The 23164-nt window shown below is 44.3% G+C and overlaps 1 protein-coding gene across 2 annotated transcripts; it reads left to right on the top strand.

Moving 5' to 3' along the window:
- Positions 1-13663: 13663 nt before the first annotated feature.
- On the top strand, positions 13664-20140 carry LOC138846344 (leucine-rich repeat-containing protein 37A2-like). 2 transcript variants are annotated; one of them, XM_070061772.1, is made up of 3 exons: positions 13664-18281; positions 19674-19810; positions 19900-20140. In XM_070061772.1, exon 1 carries the CDS (start codon positions 13676-13678, stop codon positions 15335-15337), a length of 1662 nt encoding a protein of 553 aa, XP_069917873.1. In that variant the 5' UTR covers positions 13664-13675; the 3' UTR covers positions 15338-18281; positions 19674-19810; positions 19900-20140. The 2 variants fall into 2 exon arrangements, 1 of the variants encoding a protein (XP_069917873.1); XR_011383830.1 differs by lacking the exon at positions 13664-18281 and adding an exon at positions 18734-19593.
- Positions 20141-23164: the final 3024 nt, after the last annotated feature.

Below are 23164 nucleotides of genomic sequence, written 5' to 3'. Positions count from 1 at the left end.
GTGGCACAGCAGATTAAAGCCCTGGCCTGAAGCGCCAGCATCCCATATAGGTGCCGGTTTGAGACCTGGATGCTCCACTTCCAATCCAGCTCTCTGCTATGGCCTGGGAAAGCAGTGGAAGATGGCCCAAGATTCTGACAGCTCACTGGGATGCACTTTGGAGAGGCTCAGCTTCATTCTGCATGCTCATCTCCATTCATTTTCTTTTTTTTTCTTTCTTTTTTTTTTTTTACAGGCAGAGTGGACAGTGAGAGAGAGAGACAGAGAGAAAGGTCTTCCTTTGCCATTGGTTCACCCTCCAATGGCCGCCGCGGCCAGCGCACTGCGGCCGGCGCACCGCGCTGATCCGGTGGCAGGAGCCAGGAGCCAGGTGCTTTTCCTGGTCTCTCATGGGGTGCAGGGCCCAAGCACCTGGGCCATCCTCCACTGCACTCCCTGGCCACAGCAGAGAGCTGGCCTGGAAGAGGGGCAACCTGGACAGAATCTGGCGCCCTGACCGGGACTAGAACCCGGTGTGCCGGCGCCGCTAGGCGGAGGATTAGCCTAGTGAGCCACGGCGCCGGCCCTCATCTCCATTCATTTTCATTCTCTCTCTCTCTCTCTCTCTCTCTCTCTCTCTCTCTCCCCCTCCCTCCCTCCTTCCCTCCCTCTGTCCCTCTGTCCCTCTATCCCTCTATCCCTCTCCCTCACTCTCTCTGATACTGGGCATACAGGCTATTTTTTTTTGGAGAGTTTGAGGTTTTTTTGTTGTTGTTGCTCATTTTACACATACTTCTCTTTTCTTATTATAATTCCTGATTTGGTTCAAATGTAGACAAAATAACTTAGACAAAGTTCAAACATTATCCAACATTCACATGGTTACATATGACTTTGAGTATGCAAGTAATACATCTCATAATTTTAAAAAATTTTGAGAAGCAACAAATCAAAAATAAAATTAATCCACAATCCAAAAACCTAAACCCAAATATTGCTAAGACATCAGTCTATTCCTAAAGCAGATGTTTCTTTTTTTTAACTTTTATTTAATAAATATACATTTCCAATGTACAACTTCTGGATTATAGTGGCTTTTTCCCCCCATAACCTCCCTCCCACCTGCAGTCATCCCATCTCCCATTCCCTTTCTCATCCCATTCTTCATCAAGATTCATTCTCAATTCTCTTTATATACAGAAGATCAACTTAGTATATACTAAGTAAAGATTTCAGCAGTTCGCACCCACACAGAAACACAAAGTATAAAGTATTGTTTGAGTACTAGTTATACCATTAATTCACATAGTACCACACATTAAGGACAGAGATCCTACATGGGGAGTAAGTGCACAGTGACTCCTGTTGTTGATTTAACAATTGACACTCTTATTTATGACGTCAGTTATCACCCGAGGCTCTTGTCATAAGCTGCCAAGCCTATTTTTAAGGCTACCACTGAGCTTGCCAGGGAGGAACTGTCTAGGGCAAGTTAAATACACAAAACCCACACAAATCTCACTATTCTTAGAGAAAGTCAGCCAATTTTCTTGAGTAAATGCCCCACAGGTGGCTGCAAGCCTTTGGTTAAATTTCCAGAATTATCAAAAACTTGATTCTGACCACTTTTACCATTTTGTTGTTCCCTTTATGAAGGGATAAATTTTCAAATGTTCTCACTCCACTGTTTACATAGGTTTCCACTGATGTCACCTACAACATGCTTTTAAATCTCTAGTCTCAATGACTCTGAGCTAAATATCTAATCGTGGGATAAGATTAGGGAAAAGGAATAAAAAGAGAAACTAATTTTCATGAGCGCTATCCTGAGAAGGTTGATGAAATTTTCAAAGTACTTCTATATTTAGTCATCTCAAGCTTCAGATTAAAGTGACAAATATTTGGACCCTTTTCTGCACACATATTAGACACAGTCTGGGGCAGGACTGAGCTCCAGCTCCAGCTTTGCTTCTTACAAGTGCAGTGACCTACAACAAGTTACACAGCCTCTGTGACTCAGCACAATATATATCACAATAGGCTACTGGGGTACAATACCTATCACAGAGGTTACTGGGAACATCCAGTGTTGAATGCTGAACACAGATGCTTGGCAGCCCAATCAATATCATCTGTAAGAATTATTATTTTCACAGTCTGTAACAGTACAGTACGTTTTTGAGTAGAGTTAAACTAAAGGCAGTTTTTTTTACCTGTTTTTGTTTTTGTTTGCTTGCTTTAAAAACTTTAAAAATCTATTACAGCATTTAGGAATGAAATTTCCCACAACACGAATTTATTCATTGTATTGGTATGGAAACAAAATGTGATTTCTTTACTCAACAAATATTTATTAACCATGCAGTAAATTTCAGGCACTATGCCACACACAGGCATAACAAAGACAATAACATATGTTCCCTGCCCTCAAGGGGCTAACAGGCCAGGAGACTGACAGGCCAACAAGCAACGTAACAAAGACTGTGATGTGATGTGATGCAATGTGACGTGATGTGATGTGATGATCAGTGTGATGTGATGTGACGTGATGATGTGATGTGATGTGATGTGATGTGATGTGATGTGATGTGACGTGATGATGTGGTGTGATGTGATGTGATGTGATGATGTGTGATGCGAAATGAGAACACCAGTGGAAGAACGTGACAAGAGTATGGCTTTGACGTGGGTTCTTTTTCCATCAACTAAATGAATTAAGTCATGGCTTGTTTAAAATTTCTAAAGATGAAAGGCAAGCACCTTGAATTATGGAGAACACAGGATTAGTGTTTCCTACACAAAAAAGGGCTTCCCTATCAGTGTGGTCACTTCTATACATCTTTCTTTTTTAAGACACAGACAGCTCCCGTCCACTAGTTCACTTCCCAAATACCTGCAATGGCTCGGGCGAGGCTAGGCCAGGCCCAGGCTGAAGCTGGAAACCAGAAACCAGTCCACGTCTCCAAGTAGGCAGCAAAGAATCAACCAATTGAGCCATCACCACTGCCTCCCAGGGTCTGCATTAACAGGAAGTTGCAATTAGAAGCTGGAACTGGGAATCAAACCCAGGCATCTGATTTGAGACGTAGGTATCCCAATCTGGGTGTTAATTGCTAGGCAAAACACTGGCTCCACTTCTAATTAGGGCTTTTCACCTAAAAAGTTCTTTTGCATACTTTTTGTTTATTATGCATTTTTTTGTATCTTTTCTCTTTCTCTTCTCCATTCATCCTCTAAGAGACATAGGTAGTTCCCAAAGAACAAGTGTTTTTTGAATTCTAAGGGTGATTTATAAGTACACAGAAAGTAATTTTAAGCCTAAAATGTCTACACAAAAAAGAATATAATTTCTCATACAATCTTGTGCTTATTGAAAGGCCAATAACTTTAATTCCATTGCATTTTTCAGAAATCTCAATCGTAATCCTCTGAAAAACGTTGAAGATTCGTATCTTTTTAAACTGCCAGCATTAAAATATCTGTAAGTATTAAACTAATCCTTTTTTATTTTCATCAAACATTAAATATTTGAGATTGAGGCTAAAAAGTCATGATTTTAAATTAGGTTACTGAAAAAAAAAATAGGTTACTGAAAAAAAGTTATTGACTGAGGCAAGAACTGAGAAAGAATTTATCATGGGAAAGACAGCTGGCAGAGGGAGACAGTGTTACATGCAAATACATGTTAGGAATACCATCTATCCCAAGCAAAGAGGTATAGATGTAAATTTTTTAAAGAAAAAAATAAGAATTAAAAGAGGTCAATGTAGTATAAAATGAAAAATAAGACAATGGCAGAAAAAGGTGTAGGTTCCACTCTTCAATGCCAAGGTCATTAATCTGATGATGCAAATAGTAAAGTCATTTCAACCAGGGCTTTCTGGAACTGTCTCCATGACAAACTCTTGAGCTGTCTTGCTTTATAGAGAAGCCAAAACTGATGTAACCACATCTTCCTGAAACAACCTTTTTAAAGACAGATCTTTTTATTGAGGTCCATACCATGAATGTTTGGGCTTTCTCCTTCAGAGACTTGGGAACAACACAAGTACCACTTACCACAGTTGAGAACATCCTCATGATGACTCTTCAATTGGAAAACCTGTAAGTTATCTTTTTCTTAGGTTTATTTCCATGTAAGTCTGTAGACTTGTTTTCTTAAGTCAGGCTTATGGAGGTATAATTTTTATGTATTTCAATTCACACTGTAAAGTTTGCTGAGTTTTGGCAAACACGTGGTTATGTAACCACCACCAAATTCCTGATGTAGAACATTTCTATCAACCCAAAAATGTCCCTCATGGTCCTTTCCAATCAATCGTCTCCTCCCATCCCCAGACCCAGGCCCTGCAAACCACTCATCCTGTTTCTATTCTTGTAGTTTTTCCTTCCACAGTGTCTTATAAGCAAAATCATGTAGTAAGTGTAGCCTCTTGTGTCTGGCTCCTTTACTCAGCATAATCCTTTAGAGATTAAACTACTATTCATGTTGCTGCCTCTACCTATTGCTAAGTAATATTCCAATTGTGTAGTTACACCAGTTTATCCATTTCATCAGCTTATAGAACTGTGTTTTCCAACTTTTTGCAATTATAAATAAAGCCACTAACAGCACTCACATGGAGGTCTGTGAGTGGATATGTGTCTTCATTTCTTTGGTGTAAAGATCTAGGGGTAGGACAGTTCATTACCTACTAAGTGTATATTGAACTGTTTAACACACAGCTAAACTGTTTGCCAAGTAGCTGCTGCAGTCTGCACTCTCACCAACAATGTTCGAGAGTGGCACTTGCAACATGTGTTGTCCCAGTCCTCAGATTTCAACTTTTTTAACAAACATTTAGAAACTGGACATTGTGGCACAGCATTAAGATACCACTTGGGGGGCCAGCACCATGGCTTACTTGGCTAATCCTCCACCTGTGGCACCGGCATCCCATATGGGCACCAGGTTCTAGTCCCAGCTGCTGCTCTTCCAATCTAGCTCTCTGCTGTGGCCCGGGAAGGCAGTGGAGGATGGCCCAAGTGCTTGGACCCTGCACCCGCATGGGAGACCAGGAGGAAGCACCTGGCTCCTGGCTTCAGTTCGGCGCAGCTCCGGCGGTAGCGGCCATTTGGGGGGTGATTGGGAGGTGAACCAATGGAAGGAAGACCTTTCTCTATGTCTCTCCCTCTCACTGTCTAACTCTACATGTCAAATAAATAAATAAATAAATAAATAAATAAATAAATAAGATACCACTTGGGATGCCTACATCCCGTATCAGAGTGCCAAGTTTGAGTCCCAGCTACTCTGCTTCCAGCTAATGTGCACCCTGGGAGGTAGCCGATGGTAACTCAAGTATTCTGGTCTCTGCCACCCATGTAGGAGACCCACACATTGAGACCTATGTCCTTGGCATAGTCCTGGCCCAACCCTGGCTGTTATCAGCATTTGGGGAAGTGAACCAGCAGATGGAAGGTCAATCAATCAATCTCTTTCTTTCTCTCTCTCTCTCTCTCTCTCTCTCTCGTTCTTTCAAATAAGTTAAAAAATAAAACTTTTTTTAATGTAGCTCTTCTGCCAGTAGATAAATAGTGGAATCTCTATATGTTTTTTTAGTATTTAAAAATAGTTACTAGAGAGTCAATCAGTTCTCTCACCAAATGCCACCAAGACCAGCATTGGGCTGAAGCTGGAATTGACAGCTGGGAATTCAACCCAGATCTCCCATGTAGGTGGCAGGAACCCCAGTTACTCAACCAAAGAAAGGCAGAAGAACTATATTAGCAGGAAGCTGGAATCAGGAACCAGAGAGAAGAATCAAATGCAAGTGCTCAAATGCGGGACTCAGTCATCCTAACGCTGGCACCTTGGGTACACTCACTGCAGTTTAAACTTAGACTTCTCTAATAACTGACGATACTGTTGTGCAAATATCTTTACCAAGTGTCTATTCAAATCTGTTCCCATGTAGTAATTTGATGGTAATCTTAGGGAGTTTTAAGAGTGTTTTATATGCTCTGGGTATGAGTACTTTCTCTCAGATGTATGTTTAGTAAATATCTTCTCTCTGGTTGTGAGTTATCATTTCACTCTACTAAGTGTACCTTCTGAAGAGTAGAAGTTAATTTTTTTTAATGTTGATGAGCCTATAGCAACTTTTATCTTGTATGGTTTGTCCTTTTATTGTGCCTTTCCTGAAAAAAATCTTTCAAATAACCCATTGTCTAATCTAAAGTTACAGAGATTTTCTCCTGTTTTCTTGTAGAAACTGTAGAGTTACATTTAGGTCCATGATCCTTTCTAGTTAATTTTCATGCAGAGTTTGAAGTATCTCAAGTTTTGAAGTTTTAAAAAGGATTTCCTTAGAGCCCTATTCTGACATTTTACCATAAACTCACTGCAACTTCCATTGTGACCTCCCCCCTGCCAATTGGACAAGCTAAACAGAAACTATGATAAGGCTAGTTGAGCGGACTCCACAAGATAAGAATGGGGAAAGGCCTCTCACAGCATACCCTGCCCTAATCACTTCTGTCAGATCACCTCCTTGACTAACGTTCCCACATCATCAAGTCCACTGGTTTCTGCTCTAGCCTCCTCTTCCTCAACCTTGGGCAGCATCTGCCACAGTGGATCCTCCCAGGTCAGTGAGAGGCCTTCCTCTCCAAAGAGTCAAAGCTCTCATCATCAACAAGCTTTCTCAGTTAGCCAAGGCTGTGGTGTTCTAGCTGCTTTTTTTCATACTTGACCATCAGTGGACAGGAAAAGTGCTAGCATTTTCTGGAGCCATGTGCAACCAAGGCTATAAAAACCTGAAAGCAATTGTTACACTGGAGTTCATTATTGGAAGTCCTCAGGAGTTTAGACAAAGCAGGCCAGCTCACTTGTGTCGTGACTCATAAGCGATGGTCCTTAATGCATTCTTAAAGACTTACTTATTTATTCGAAAGGCAGAAATACATGTAGGGTTTTTTTTTTTTTTTTTGCCAGAGTGTTTTGGCTTTCCATGCCTGTAATACTCTCATGGGCTTTTCAGCTAGATCCGTGTGCCTTAAGGGCTGATTCTGAGGCCAGAGTGCTGTTTAGGACATCTGCCATTCTATGGGTCTGCTGTGTATCTCACTTCCCATGCTGGATCGTTCTCTCCCTTTTTTATTCTATCAGCTAGTATTTGCAGACACTAGTCTTGTTTATGTGCTCCCTTTGGCTCTTAGTCCTATCATTATGATCAATTTGAACAGAAATTGATCACCGGAACTAGTGAGATGGCATTGGTACATGCCACCTTGATGGGATTGAATTAGAATCCCCTGGTATGTTTCTATGTGGGTGCAAACTGTTGAAATCTTTACTTAATATATGCTAAACTGATCTTCTGTATATAAAGAGAATTGAAAATGAATCTTGATGTGAATGGAAGGGGGAGGGAGAGGGAAAGGGGAGGGTTGCGGGTGGGAGGGAAGTTATGGGGGGGGGAGCCATTGTAATCCATAAGCTGTACTTTGGAAATTTATATTCATTAAATAAAAGTTAAAAAAAAGAAGAAAAAAGAAATGCAGAAATACAGAGAGAGAGAAAGATCTTCCATCTGCTGGTTCCTAGCTCAAAAGACCACAACAGCCAGGGCTTGGCCAGGCCAAAGTCAGGAGTCGGAGCTTATTCTGAATCATGTGGGAGCAGGAGCCCAAGCACTTGGACCATCCTCTGCTGCTTTCCCAAGTGCATTAGCAGGGAGCTGGACCAGAAGCGGAGCAGCTGGGACTTGAACCAGTGCCTATAAGGGATGCTGACACTGCAGGTGAAGGCTTAACCTGCTACAGCACAGCGCTGGCCCCTTTATTGCATATTAATGTGCAATGGTCTTTAATACTTAAATATTATCTAGTAAGAATAAGTTATACCTCAGGTCATTAGCAATTTCAAAAGATTTTCCAATATTTTTTAAAATTTTATTTATTTATTTGACAGATAAGAGTTATAGACAGTGAGAGAGAGACACAGAGAAAAAAGCCTTCCGATGGTTCACTCCCCAAATGGCTGGAGCTGCACTGATCGAAGCCAGGAGCCAGGTGCTTCTTTCCAGTCTCCCATGCGGGTGCAGGGCCCAAGGACTTGGGCCATCTTCCACTGCTTTCCCAGGCCATAGCAGAGAGCTGGATCAAAAGCAGAGCAGCTGGCACTAGAACCAGCGCCCATATGAGATGCCGGTGCTGCAGGTGAAGGATTAACCTACTGCACCATGGTGCCGGCCCCAGATTTGCCAATATTTTTGAAAATAATGATTTGGGGCCCAGCGCTGTGGTATAGTGGGCTGTCTCCACCTGCGGTGCCAGCATCCCATATGGGCACCAGATCCAGTCCTGGCTTCTCCTTTTCTGATCCATCTCTCTGCTATGGCCTGGGAAAGCAGTAGATGACCTAAGTGCTTGAGCTTCTGCACCTGCATGGGAGACCCGGAAGAAGCTCCTGGCTCCTGGCTTCAGATTGGCCCAGCTCTGGCCATTGAGGCCATTTGGGACGTGAACCAGCTTAAGATGGAAGATCTTTGTCTCTGTCTCTCCCTTTCTGTGTTTGTAACTCTACCTCTCAAATAAATAAAAATCTTCTAAAAAATAAATATTTTATCACTGACATCATCCCTAGTGCATCCATTTTAGTAAGCAGCAAAACTACAACATTCTCTATGCAAGATGCAGTGTTCCTGCCAGAAATGGTCCCTAGCGGGGCTGGTGTTGTGGCATAAGGTGAAGTTGTCTGTGATGCTGGCATCCCATATGGGAGTGCCAGTTCAAGTCCCAGCTGCTCCACTTCCCATCCAGCTCCTTGCTAATGAACCTGGGAAAGCAGCACAGGATGACCAAAGTGCTTGACCCCCTGCCACCCAGGAGAGACCTGAATATAGTTCCTGGCTCCTGGCTCCTGGCTCCTGACTTCAACCCAGCCCAACCCCAGCTGCGGTGGCCATTTGGGGCATGAACCAGTGGCTGGAAGATTTATTCACGTTCATTCTTTCTCTCTCTCTCCCTCCCTCTCCCTCTCCCTCCACTCATTCTCTCTCTCTCCTGCACCCAACCATCACTCTGCCTTTCAAATAAATAAAACTTTTTAAAAAAAATCTTAGCCACTCAAAAAAATAAATGTTCCCTGGTGATTATATTCAGTATTGGTCTTAGAAGGATAAATTGAGGTGCATGCTGTAAAACAACTGATTTGAATGCCTCAAAAATCCCAATGCCATGAAACACTGCAAAAAAGGAACAGTTCTAAACTGAAGAAAATTAAAGAGCCATGAAAATAAAATGCAATGCCTGATTTAAAAGTAGCCAAGACATGTTTGGGACAACTGAGAGCACCTGCATGTGGACCACAATAGACGGTGATGTTAATGTTAAAGCTGACTGGGTGATAATAGTGTTGTGGATATGCAGGAGAATGCCTTTGTTCTTAGGAGACGCAGACTTCAGGTTTAGCAAGAAAAGGTCATCATATCTACAGCTCATTCTCAAATGGTTTGTCCAAGAAGTGCATAGAGACACACACGTGGAAAGTGAATGTGGCAAAATGTTAGCAACAGTTGAATCTAAGTGAGAGAACATGTAAACTCATGACACCAATCTTTCGGATATTTTTGTAGGCTTGAAAATTTTCAAAATACGAAGTTAGGGGTAGAAAGGACTTAACGAAAATTTCCTGTTAGAATTGAAGTCTAGTAAAACACTAGCTTAGCATTCTGAGTGCATTCTTTCTTTTTTTTTTGTTTTGTTTTGTTTTGTTTTTAACTTTTATTTAATGAATATAAATTTCCAAAGTACGATTTATGGATTACAATGGCTTCCCCCCCATACCGTCCCTCCCACCCACAACCCTCCCCTTTCCCACTCCCTCTCCCCTTCCATTCACATCAAGATTCATTTTCGAATATCTTAATATACAGAAGATCAGCTTAGTATACATTAAGTAAGGATTTCAGCAGTTTGCTCCCACACAGAAACATAAAGTGAAAAATAATAGATGATTTTTTTAAATGATGATGAAATCAGATCAGACCTATTGTCATGTTTAATCCCAGTGAGAGTCAAGTTGGGAGTTGATAATTTCTTTTTTTTTTCTTTCTATATGAAGCTTTCCCTGGACCCAAAGAAGTAACATTAGTCATCTGTAACAACTCAACCATTGGTTATTCTATTGGTTAGAAAGAGCCTGGCCCACTACGTGTAACCTACCATAGTTTATCTATTCACCTATTTGTGAACACTTAGGTTGTTCCAATTTGGGGGTATTAGAAATGAAGCTGTTTGCACTTACCCCCCCTGTAGGAACTCTGTCCTTAATGAGCTGTACTATGAGAATTAACTGCAAAACTTGTTCTCAAACAGTACTTTTTATGTTGTGGGGTGGGGGGTTGGTGCAAAGTGTTGAAATCTTTACTTAGTATAGAGTTGCTCTTTTGTATATAAAGTCAATCAAAAGTGAATCTTAATGAAGAATGGGATGGGAGAGGGAGTAGGAGGTAGGACGGGAGTGGGGGTGGGAGGGCAGGTATGGAGGAAAAAACACTATATTCCTAAAGTTGTACCTATGAAATTGGCATTCATTACATAAAAGCTTTAAAAAATAAAACAAATAAAAATTAAACTGTTTATGATGGCAGGTATTTGGTGCAGCCGTTAAGCCACTACCTGGGATACTCCAATCCCACATCAGAATGCCTGGATCCAAGTCCCGGCTCTGCTCCACCCTAGCTTCCTGCTAACATGTACCCTGGAAGGCAGTGGGTGATGCCCCAAGGACTTGAGTTCTTGCTCCTCACATGGAAAACCAAACTAGTTTCTGAGCTCCTGGCTTTGGCCTGGCCCAGCCCTGCATGTCGCAGACATTTGGGGAGTAAACTACCTAATGAAAACATGTGGTCGGCACCGTGGCTCAATAGGCTAATCTTCCGCCTTGCGGCGCTGGCACACTGGGTTCTAGTCCCGGTCGGGGCGCCAGATTCTGTCCCGGTTGCCCCTCTTCCAGGCCAGCTCTCTGGTATGGCCCGGGAGTGCAGTGGAGGATGGCCCAAGTCCTTGGGCCCTGCACCCGCATGGGAGACCAGGAAAAGCACCTGGCTTCTGGCTTTGGATCAGCGCGATGCGCCGGCCACGGCGGCCATTGGAGGGTGAACCAATGGCAAAAGGAAGACCTTTCTCTCTGTTTCTGTCTCTCACTGTCCACTCTGCCTGTCAAAAAGAAAAAAAAAAGAAAAGATGTGTTTGTGTGTGTTTCTCTCTCTTCCTTCCACAGAAACTTTCGAAATGATAAATTTGAAAAAAAAAATATAATGAAAATAGACTGACAGTTTCTTAAAAACACACACCTACCATAAGTTGCAGCCTTTCCATTTCTGGGTATTTAGGGAAGCACCACCTGACACATCCCAGGGCACTCCCTGGCAGGAAACAGGGATCAGAAATGGAGCCAGGCACTCCAGAAGGGGATGTGCTTGTCCCAAGCAGCATCTTCATGGCTGGGCTAAACACCTGCCTGGTCAAATTACTTTCACTCACCCATCAGTGAGCAAGTGTTCCTTTTTCTCCACATCTTTTCCAACAATTACTGCAGTCAGTCATTTTTCTGGGACCAGAGTAGTTTCTAATAGTGAACACTTCCAACAGGGATGGAGAAGAGTACTCCAGAGGTTGGGGGAAGTCCTCCTGTGCACTCCCAACCCACAATGAGACTTGTGAACTGGAAGGAGACACCCCTGAGTCAAACGACAGATCCATGGTGCCCAATGCTCACCCTGTTGACTTTATTTTGGATACACCACACCCACTTCCATGCCTATGCCTCCTTGGGCCACCTCTCCCTCCTTCCTTTATTCTCATATTCAAGACCAACAATTGGCCACCAGGCTCCTACCCAAATGCCCTGGCCACACACATACCTCAAGAACGCCTTTGCTGGCACCTTGGCTCACCTGTTTGACCCACCCAAGGAACCCCTTTACAGGTAACTTAATTCTCTGTCTCTATTCATAGGATCTTACCCAGCCATATGGCCTGCTGCCTCTGCCAATTTAAACATACTATCGAGGTTGTCTGCAACACCGTCAAGCTTCACTGTGACAATGAATGCCTGCCAAATACGACACATTGCCGTGAGTCGGAACTTCCTGAGGATCTTTTTTTAATATTTATTTGTTTTAAATTTCTTATTTTAAAATTTTAGGGTCAAGTTTAAAGTAACAATGTAATTAATTGCTGAATTTTTATTCATTCATTCAGATTTAAACTCCCTAAATTGCTACACTGCTCCCTTGCTGAAAGTCAGGTTCGCAATCACCGCTATGTAATTTAATAACATAGTTACCGCTATGTAATTTACATATGCACAAAGGATCATGGAAAAGAGGTGGAAGGGGAAGGAAGCAATGTTGGGAACCACACACGTGGTGTTCTGTGCTCTTGGGTGCTTTGCTTTTCAATGATAACTCATTTGCACACAGTCTATAAACTGGTTTTCTACGTGTTGGGCCTCAAGGGCCCTCTGTCTTATAGAACAGGTCTACACTGCTCACCGCGGTTGTTTGTTTTTGCACTTGTATAAAAGAGTACAAGTGATGCTGTTTTATTTGGAGCCGGGGAGTTTCTGGTTCCATAACCAGAAATGGCTGCCTGGCTCCTCTGATGGAGTCGGAAGGCTCCTCCATGCACTTGTAGACTGTCCAACTCTGAACCTGCTCTGAGTCTCACGCTTTTCTATCCACAGAACACTCGGGTAATTTTAAGTATCCTTCTGTAGATGAGGGTTATTACCACTGATGTCGTGACTTCCAAAATGTGACCGCTTTCTTCCTTAGACAGCTTGAATTCGGATCTCAGTCAGGGATCTGAGGCATTAGCACAGTGATAACTGTATACCCATCTACACAGTGTTGCTCACCTTCCAGACCAGTTTCCTACCAATTATATTATTCCCTTCGTCTCAAGAGGTGAGAAGGACAAGCATTGTTAATCTCCCTTTACAAGGGTGGGAAAGAACACACTGAGGTGAGGAGCAAGGCCCCTTGGCTTGACCATCTCTGCCCTCGCTCCCCTTACATGCCTATCTTTTGCCATGGACACCTGTGATGGCAGCAAGAACATAGGGCCACAGGGAGGGAGGGAGGGAGGGAGGGAGGAAGCCTTGGGCTCCCTCAGCATGAGGCAGGACTGTGGAATGATGTGGCTGAGAAGCAGGGGCAGAGCCACAGAAGGGGCAGCTGGGTGGGGCCATTTGTCCTCCAGCCTTATTCTAAGCCTGGAGTGGTTGGTCATTGGAAACCAATGAAATAATACTGATCATAGTTACTGCTTTTTAACACTGCGAACTCTTCTGAATGCCACTCTCAAAAATATCTTTTTCTCCTTTATTGTTGCCATTTCATAGGTTTGAGTTTGGTTTTACTTTTCTCTCTAAAGTCTCAATGGTACCCCAAATATTGGATTTGACTCCTAATTTAATTGATCAGAGTGTAGGGCTGTGGACTGACATAAAGCTGTCCCATCAGTCTTCCGTACCAAAAAGCAGTCTCTTCTTTTTTTGACAGTTGAAGAAGCATCTATAGGGAACCCAAAGGGGGCATTCATGAAGATATTGCAAGCCCGGAAGAACAACACCAGCAAGCAGCTGACTATTGAGCCAGGGAACCCAGTATCAGAGAGAAACAGTGTGGACTTCCCAGGCCGTATGAGTGAACAGCGGGACTTCAACAATGAAAGTGACATTATTAGTGCACTGAATTACATATTGCCTTATTTCTCAGAGGAAAATCTACAAAATGTAGAATCAACATTATTACCATTCATTACACTGCTTTTTTCAAATGTGCAAGATAGAGATAAGTCCCTGAGCTACGTGAAAACCCACATAAGGAGGCCCTCTCATCCTTACAGAAATAAGTTGAGAAAGCTCTATTTTCTACAGAATTTGTTAGATGAAGAAATTCAAGAAAAAATCGATGAGGTTAAGAAGGAAGAAAAGGCCATGCTTATGCAGCCTATCCTGTTAGGTCCTCAATTTAACCCTCAAACCCTCCAAAAGAAATCAGAAACTGCCCCGTCACAGGAGAACAGCCTGGCAACCATGCCAAGTGTGGGGTACAGGCTGCAGAGAGTGAAAAAAGTCATCAAGGGGCCAAAGGGCTTACGGAAAAGGCACCTCCAGGAGATGAGGAAGAGCCTCGGGAGGAGACGGGGCACCTGGCCCTTTGCGGAGAGCATTGGGGGAAGAAGGCTTGGGAGAGCAGGCTCCAGGGAGCTGAAGGAGCTTCAAGTGGCTCAGAGGCCCAGGCAGGTGGCCGGAAACTCCTTGCACATGGAGCCCTTGCTCACAAAGGAACGTGAGGCTGCAGCCTCCTCTTTCCTGAAGAAACACATCCTGGGCAGGCCTTCTACCTCCCCTGCAAAATCTCTCTCTGAGATCAACAACAAAGGAAAAGACTTAACCTACACCATTTTTGTCTTAGAAGATGCCAATGCTAGAGCTAAAAATAAGGCGGCAGGGAAACCAATCTGGCATTCCAGACAAAATTACCGCTTTCACAAAACTCGCTCTCACCTGGTCCTCCGAACCCCCAAGGCCAAACTGAGTCGGAAGTTCAGAAGGAAAAATTCCCTCAACAGGCTGACGGCTGGGAAGAGGCCTCCGTTCCCTGCACTGCGGAGTCTCATAAACTCCCCCTCCGGAGAGGCTTTCTCATCCCCTGGAGGCCTGCATTCTCAGGGGAGTCCTCCTCTGAGAGAACCTTCTATAGAAGACACTAGGGAGGAAAACCATTCCGGAGGGCGTGTTTTCGAAGAAAATATTTTGACAGAAAACACCACTGCACATGAAGAAACGCTCCCTGGCGACAAAATGCACACAGATCCTTCAGCTACAGATTCTGCTGGGACCGAGTTCGACCTAATGCCGACTGTGGACCAAACCAAGGAAACACAGTGGGAATACACCAGCGAGGGCACTGAAGCCCCCACCATGCCCGCAGGCTTCACCTACCCCGTGATGCTGTCCCAGGGGCAACAGTTTGAAATTCAGCTGAACCAGCAGCTACAGTCCCTCATCCCCAACACGGACGTGAGAAGGCTCATTTCTCACGTCATCCGCACTCTGAAAATGGACTGCTCTGAGGCCCAGGTGCAACTGCCCTGTGCCAAGCTCATCTCCAAAACAGGCATCCTGATGAAGCTCCTCAGTGAGCAGCAGGAAGAAAAGATAGCCAAGGAAGAATGGGACGCAGAGCAGTGGAGGACTGAGACCTATATCAATGAGAGTACAGAAGCCCCGAGTGGACAGAAAGAGCAGGAGTCGAGTAAGGTGAGGACAGGAGATCTGCACTTTCCCATCACTTAGGAGACCCCACGCGGGAAGACCAGGGGCTCCCAGTCCAGATCTTGTCTCGGTAATGTAACTTTTGCCAAGACGGTGACACTTTGTTAGGAGGCAGACCTAACACACTGTAGAGAAAATGAGTAATACCAAGATTATATATAATACAGCAGATTTTGTATGGTCTTTTAAGATCTTTTACGCCACTCACCTGAAGAACGGGGTTCTGAATATTTAGCATCCATATTTTCCAGCTCTTTATTCTGTCTTTTTAAACTGTGCTCTTTCTTAGCTCGCAAAAGGAGCTCAAGAACACGGCTATCACAACAAGCTCATCGTGGCAATATCTGTGACGGCAGTGGTCACAATGCTGGTTATCATCTTCTGTCTCATTGAGGTAGGGACGACTCATTCAGGTTGCCAGAGTGCATCCTTCCTTTGTAATAGATTCGGAATCCACAGACTGTACATCAATGCCACTTTCCACGTACCATGAGCTGACCTTCCTCTTTAGTCACCAAGACCGAGATGCGCTTTACTCTTTCCCTTGAAAAGCACATTCCACAGATTTTTAAAGGAACCCCACTTGTGGGAAATCTCTGTGCAACTGGAACCGAGATAACAAGGGACTGGACATTTGGAGAGGTTAAGTGTAAGAAGGCCAGAGTAAAGTGGCAGAAGTTCTCCAAAATTGTGTCAGGGATTTGATGTACTCTCTTCTACCACTGATTTCTTTCCTCATTGCTGAAACGATGAGATTATATACTCTCCACCCTCGAGGAACTGTCTCTGCCCTTGGGAGAAAGGATGCAGCCGAAAGACAAAAGTATTGTCTTACAGAGTCATTAGATCTACGTAGCATCCCACTGCTCCAATGTCTAAGACTTTGTCTAAATGAGTTCAGCTGATGCACTGCAGCTGATTCCTGCATCAAGCTGCTCTAAGATGTGTTCCCTCCCTGGAGCTTGCCTGCACCCTCCCACACAGCCCAGTGTTTTCACAGTCCCACCACACAAGGCTCCCACAGCCACAAGCACCCAGCCCCCTGTCAATTCTCCCAGAGTCTGGCATCTCCTCTAGGTTGGTTTCTGGGTTCACGGTCACTAGCTGGAGCAGCTGTTACATATCTCCAAAATGGTGCCTGCCCTCTCTTGGCTAGTTACAGCATGCCAGTGCCTGAGGTCGGGCAGAGAGAAACGTGAACTCCCCCACTTTTTTTTGCTCTAGGTTGGCAGGTACATCATCCCCCACAGAGCTCCAAGCCAGACCCATGCCAGGCTTTTCCCACAGCTTTATTGCCAGTGGCTTGAGCTGTTGCAGTATGGTCTTGCCTCATTCCAAAGCTGGTGCTGAGGCTCTCAGCTGCTGGGGTCTCAAACTGTGCAAGTCCACACCCTCCACATAGGTCCACAGCGTCCATCCAATTTGCATGGAGTTTCCTCTACCATTTTCTCCCTAAACCTTCCCTGAGATTGCACTCCTTCCACTTTTTTTAAACTATCCACCCCCAGACTAGAGCAGCAAGCTGCCTCCCTATGCCACCATCTTGAAAAATCCCTGAGATGTGATGATTTTAAATAGCCCTTGTGTGAACTGTTGAAGAACAGTGAATTTTTTTCTTCATACTAGTTGTTGAACATTTTACTTAGTGTAGGGTTAATCTTATGAGTATAATGTTAACTGAAAATAGATCTTCATAAAAAATAAGAATGGAAATAGGAGAGGGGGGAAGAATAAGGGATGGGAGTGTGGGCAGGAGGGAGGGTAAGGTGGAAAGTATCACTATGTTCCTGAATCTGTATACATGAAATCTGTCTATCTTCAATGAAAGTTTTTTAAAAGACATGTCTAGCCACAAGAAGTAAGTGATCACAGCATAGAGATGAGAAAGAGACCAGCATGGGCAGTGCCCACCCTAACACTACACAGTTTCAGTGTAGGGCAGCTCCTGCTTCATAAATTTAGTAGTTTTTATCATCTATTTTTTCCTAAAAGATGGCAGCTGGTCAGATTTTGTAAAAAGTTTTCTTGGGGTTTGAGTTAAGTTGCCTTGAATTTGTAGATTAATTTGAGAACTGACGTCTTTATGATACCCTAGAAACATGACATTTTATGGACTTCAGAAGAGCATCCTAATCACATAAATCTTACACAACTTTCGTTGAGTTTATTCCAAGATAGTTTATTCCTTTCTATTGCTATTAAAGAAGGGCTCTGTACTCCATTTTCCCTCTAGTCACTGGTGGTGCACAACAAACAGGAGATTCACTGTACTACTCTCCTGACTCAGCACCTAGTCACCTCCCCGGACCCACACGTTACGTCCAACAAAATGTCAGCTGATTATCTTGGGCTTTTTTTTTTAGGTTGTCCACCATCTCCTATGCAAATGATGACAGTTTTGTCTCTTCCTTTGCAGTAATTATACCCCATTTATTTTTCTTATTGCACTAATTTCAGCCTTTTCAACAATGATGACTAGTAGCAGTCTAATAAGTATCCTACTCCTGTTCTTGCCTTTAAAACACCATTGTTTAGGTTTCTGGTCCATACTTTCAGCAGGTTAAGGGTGTTTCCTACTACTCCACTTTTTTTTCTTCCAGATTTTTTAAATTTTGTTTAAGGACTACAACTTCCATGTTCCCAAATTAGTATAGATTAAATGCATGACGCTGCACTCCCATTCCACTTTTAAGAGGACTCACTGATGACTGGCTGTCAATAGAATGTATTAAGTCCCAGAGGCATTCAAGACCAAGGACTGTGGAAGAGTGAGAACTATTAACAAGACAGAATTCCTGTCCTCAAAAAAGTTATCTTATTGGGCAGGCAAGGCTTTTAGAGAAAGAAAGGGAAGGTAAATGATTTGGAGATAGAATCATTATGGTGAATAATGATTGCTTTTCCTTACAAAAAAGATTTACTCTCATAGAGGAAGAGGAAGAGAAGACATAGAAAAATCTTCAACGTAAGTATCAGTCTGACAATTGTTACATTAGAATTTTAGAAGTAGAGGAGTACTGAGAACTCATCTATTTAAACCTGCTCATTTTAGAATGAGGACATTGCCAGAGGCAGAAGACTATCCATCTGAGTGTTTTGCCTGATTCCAGCAAATCTGGTCCCCAGCCATGGCTGGGGAGACGGCACCAGCACGGACACATGTGCTGTCAGTGGTCCTTCCGAGACACAGCAGCTAGGGAGGGGCTTTGTTTGTGCTGTTCCTGCTGCTGGTGGCATCTGGCCAGTTCAGAGGCCTTTCCAGAGGCTCGGAGAAGGGCTATGGAAAGACACATGACACTGGGGGAAGGGGGACAGTCGCCCTCAAGGCTGCTGGAGAGTAAAACGTATGAGGTGGCTGGAAAACTTACTGGTTTCCAGACCCCCGCTGCCTATGCCTTTTATCACACCTTCTCAGACCATTTGTCTCTCCCTGTTATGGTAAGGATACAAGGAGAAAGGGACAATACTGGTCCCATAGTCACACTGCCAGTGAGTATTACAGAGAGGAAGGTTCCTCCCCAGCCAGGGACTTCTCCCTTGGTCATAGTGAGCTTGGGCTGTGTGCTACAATTTCTATTGCAAATCAATACCCACACGCTCTGTAGACACAAGCAGTTGCTGAAACAATGCACTCTTTTTCTGTTTTAATCATATTCAAAAAGGGTACCTTGTATTTCCACACTGGTTTTGCCCTTTAAACTGGTTTCACAACTCAATCTTCCATCAGTGACAGACACCCTGCAGTGAGAAAAATCTTTGAGCTGGGTAACGTTGCTATTGGACTCGGACATTGCTTCATAGGATTCAATTTATAGGGGACTAGAGCAGCTATGGAAACACAAGCATTTTCTCCCTACACCCCAGTGAATGATGCTTGTGAGGCTAAATCCTAAAGGGGCAGGTGTCAAATGCCTCTGGAGAGAGAAAATACTTCTGCCCCGTGTGGTGGTGCAGTGTGTCCCACTGCGCAAGCACACTTGGCTGAGAAAGGCACTGGGACTGACAACAGACAAAAGTCTCCCCAGAGACACTGCAGGTCTGTAGGGACAGAGGGCTCCTGGAAGCCCAGCGCCCTGGGTACTGCATCTGAGACCCCAGGCTTGTAGTGAGCACTCACTGCAGTGATGGCTGAGGTGCATGTGTCGTCCCAGGAAGACCGGAGATGCACACTGTGAGAAGTGAACAATGGCACTCGTCTCTAATGGTCTTGTGTGTGTTTTTCCCCAAGGAGCTTTCACCAATCAGTGCCTAGAAAGTGTTCGGAAGATGAGACTCAGGTAAATGGGAGGAGGCTGCAGCGTGTGGCTGGAGACAGCAGGGAAAATGCTCAATTCACATGTCTTTTTGTCTTTCCTAGGGCTTCTTCCGGCTGAGGTGGCCACTCTGGCTGAGGCGTCTGCTCAGCCCTTTCGGTGGCACACGCAAGAAAGCCAAGGACTTGCCCCCAGACAAGGAGCCTTCCGTAAAGGAAGAGTTTCCTGACAAGGACGCAGGGTACGTGACAGGGCCACTTCACCGTACTGAGTTTGGGGAGGCGGGGAGAGTGGCAGGAGTGGAAGCCTTGCTCTGCTCTCTTCCCACAGGGAGCTCAGCGAGGCCCCCGCCAAGAAAACGCCCCCTCCAGAGTCCTCGGCAGAAGGTGAAGAGAGCGAAGCCCCCGAGGAAAACACGGAGTGACCGTCCCGCCTCTGTCACCTGCAAGTCCTGTTTTCTGATATTGGCATCTCAGCGGTGCTTATAAAATACTTAATTGCTTACATTCATGGGTGTGATATTCGTAAGCAATTCTAGCCAGGTGGCGAGAAATTAAAATGTTGTCAAATATTTATTGTATGCAGTAACAGGGGCCACAGGCAAGAAAAGCAGGACTGCTTCTAGAAGCCTCCGAGGGAGTCAAGCCCTCCCCAGGGGCACAGCACCAGCAAGAACTCTCACCTCTCTTCTTCCATTAAGTCAGTCTCCAAGAACCTGAAAACACATCCCCAAGGTGTAGACTTTTAAATCAAATACCGGGTGTTCTGGTGCTTTCTTTCCCCTGGATCACTGAGAACCAATCAACAGAGGGGGATTAGACTTCCAGCTCACAGAGGACCCGCTTCCTCTGGTCGGTCTCGGAGGGCCTTGGGGTGGTCAGAATATTTGGATCTTAATACCTCCCAAGTCACTGTCCAAAGTTTGTCACTGGGAGTGAGAAGCACTTCAGCAAGCTACCAGTATTCCTGAGTCTAAAATATAAGATGAAATGGTACTAATAACAATGAGCAGAGGCCAGCGCTGTGGCGTAGTGGGTCAAGCTGGCACCTGCAGTGCCGGCCTCCCATATGGGAGCTGGTTCAAGTCCCAGCTGCTCCACTTCTGATCCAGCTCTCTGCTATGGCCTGGGAAAGCAGTAGTAGCTTAGTATACATTAAGTAAGGATTTCAGCAGTTTGCTCCCACACAGAAACATAAAGTGAAAAATAATAGATGATTTTTTTAAATGATGATGAAATCAGATCAGACCTATTGTCATGTTTAATCCCAGTGAGAGTCAAGTTGGGAGTTGATAATTTCTTTTTTTTTTCTTTCTATATGAAGCTTTCCCTGGACCCAAAGAAGTAACATTAGTCATCTGTAACAACTCAACCATTGGTTATTCTATTGGTTAGAAAGAGCCTGGCCCACTACGTGTAACCTACCATAGTTTATCTATTCACCTATTTGTGAACACTTAGGTTGTTCCAATTTGGGGGTATTAGAAATGAAGCTGTTTGCACTTACCCCCCCTGTAGGAACTCTGTCCTTAATGAGCTGTACTATGAGAATTAACTGCAAAACTTGTTCTCAAACAGTACTTTTTATGTTGTGGGGTGGGGGGTTGGTGCAAAGTGTTGAAATCTTTACTTAGTATAGAGTTGCTCTTTTGTATATAAAGTCAATCAAAAGTGAATCTTAATGAAGAATGGGATGGGAGAGGGAGTAGGAGGTAGGACGGGAGTGGGGGTGGGAGGGCAGGTATGGAGGAAAAAACACTATATTCCTAAAGTTGTACCTATGAAATTGGCATTCATTACATAAAAGCTTTAAAAAATAAAACAAATAAAAATTAAACTGTTTATGATGGCAGGTATTTGGTGCAGCCGTTAAGCCACTACCTGGGATACTCCAATCCCACATCAGAATGCCTGGATCCAAGTCCCGGCTCTGCTCCACCCTAGCTTCCTGCTAACATGTACCCTGGAAGGCAGTGGGTGATGCCCCAAGGACTTGAGTTCTTGCTCCTCACATGGAAAACCAAACTAGTTTCTGAGCTCCTGGCTTTGGCCTGGCCCAGCCCTGCATGTCGCAGACATTTGGGGAGTAAACTACCTAATGAAAACATGTGGTCGGCACCGTGGCTCAATAGGCTAATCTTCCACCTTGCGGCGCTGGCACACTGGGTTCTAGTCCCGGTCGGGGCGCCAGATTCTGTCCCGGTTGCCCCTCTTCCAGGCCAGCTCTCTGGTATGGCCCGGGAGTGCAGTGGAGGATGGCCCAAGTCCTTGGGCCCTGCACCCGCATGGGAGACCAGGAAAAGCACCTGGCTTCTGGCTTTGGATCAGCGCGATGCGCCGGCCACGGCGGCCATTGGAGGGTGAACCAATGGCAAAAGGAAGACCTTTCTCTCTGTTTCTGTCTCTCACTGTCCACTCTGCCTGTCAAAAAGAAAAAAAAAAAGAAAAGATGTGTTTGTGTGTGTTTCTCTCTCTTCCTTCCACAGAAACTTTCGAAATGATAAATTTGAAAAAAAAAATATAATGAAAATAGACTGACAGTTTCTTAAAAACACACACCTACCATAAGTTGCAGCCTTTCCATTTCTGGGTATTTAGGGAAGCACCACCTGACACATCCCAGGGCACTCCCTGGCAGGAAACAGGGATCAGAAATGGAGCCAGGCACTCCAGAAGGGGATGTGCTTGTCCCAAGCAGCATCTTCATGGCTGGGCTAAACACCTGCCTGGTCAAATTACTTTCACTCACCCATCAGTGAGCAAGTGTTCCTTTTTCTCCACATCTTTTCCAACAATTACTGCAGTCAGTCATTTTTCTGGGACCAGAGTAGTTTCTAATAGTGAACACTTCCAACAGGGATGGAGAAGAGTACTCCAGAGGTTGGGGGAAGTCCTCCTGTGCACTCCCAACCCACAATGAGACTTGTGAACTGGAAGGAGACACCCCTGAGTCAAACGACAGATCCATGGTGCCCAATGCTCACCCTGTTGACTTTATTTTGGATACACCACACCCACTTCCATGCCTATGCCTCCTTGGGCCACCTCTCCCTCCTTCCTTTATTCTCATATTCAAGACCAACAATTGGCCACCAGGCTCCTACCCAAATGCCCTGGCCACACACATACCTCAAGAACGCCTTTGCTGGCACCTTGGCTCACCTGTTTGACCCACCCAAGGAACCCCTTTACAGGTAACTTAATTCTCTGTCTCTATTCATAGGATCTTACCCAGCCATATGGCCTGCTGCCTCTGCCAATTTAAACATACTATCGAGGTTGTCTGCAACACCGTCAAGCTTCACTGTGACAATGAATGCCTGCCAAATACGACACATTGCCGTGAGTCGGAACTTCCTGAGGATCTTTTTTTAATATTTATTTGTTTTAAATTTCTTATTTTAAAATTTTAGGGTCAAGTTTAAAGTAACAATGTAATTAATTGCTGAATTTTTATTCATTCATTCAGATTTAAACTCCCTAAATTGCTACACTGCTCCCTTGCTGAAAGTCAGGTTCGCAATCACCGCTATGTAATTTAATAACATAGTTACCGCTATGTAATTTACATATGCACAAAGGATCATGGAAAAGAG

The sequence above is a fragment of the Oryctolagus cuniculus genome, chromosome 17, assembly GCF_964237555.1.
Source record: "Oryctolagus cuniculus chromosome 17, mOryCun1.1, whole genome shotgun sequence".
NCBI lineage: Eukaryota > Metazoa > Chordata > Mammalia > Lagomorpha > Leporidae > Oryctolagus > Oryctolagus cuniculus.
Note: the sequence above shows the minus strand (reverse complement) of the source record. Positions and strands in the feature narration are given on the sequence as shown.

Coding starts and splice junctions, on each gene's coding strand:
- LOC138846344 (XM_070061772.1), top strand. CDS start 13,676: ATGAGTGAACAGCGGGACTTCAACAATGAAAGTGACATTATTAGTGCA.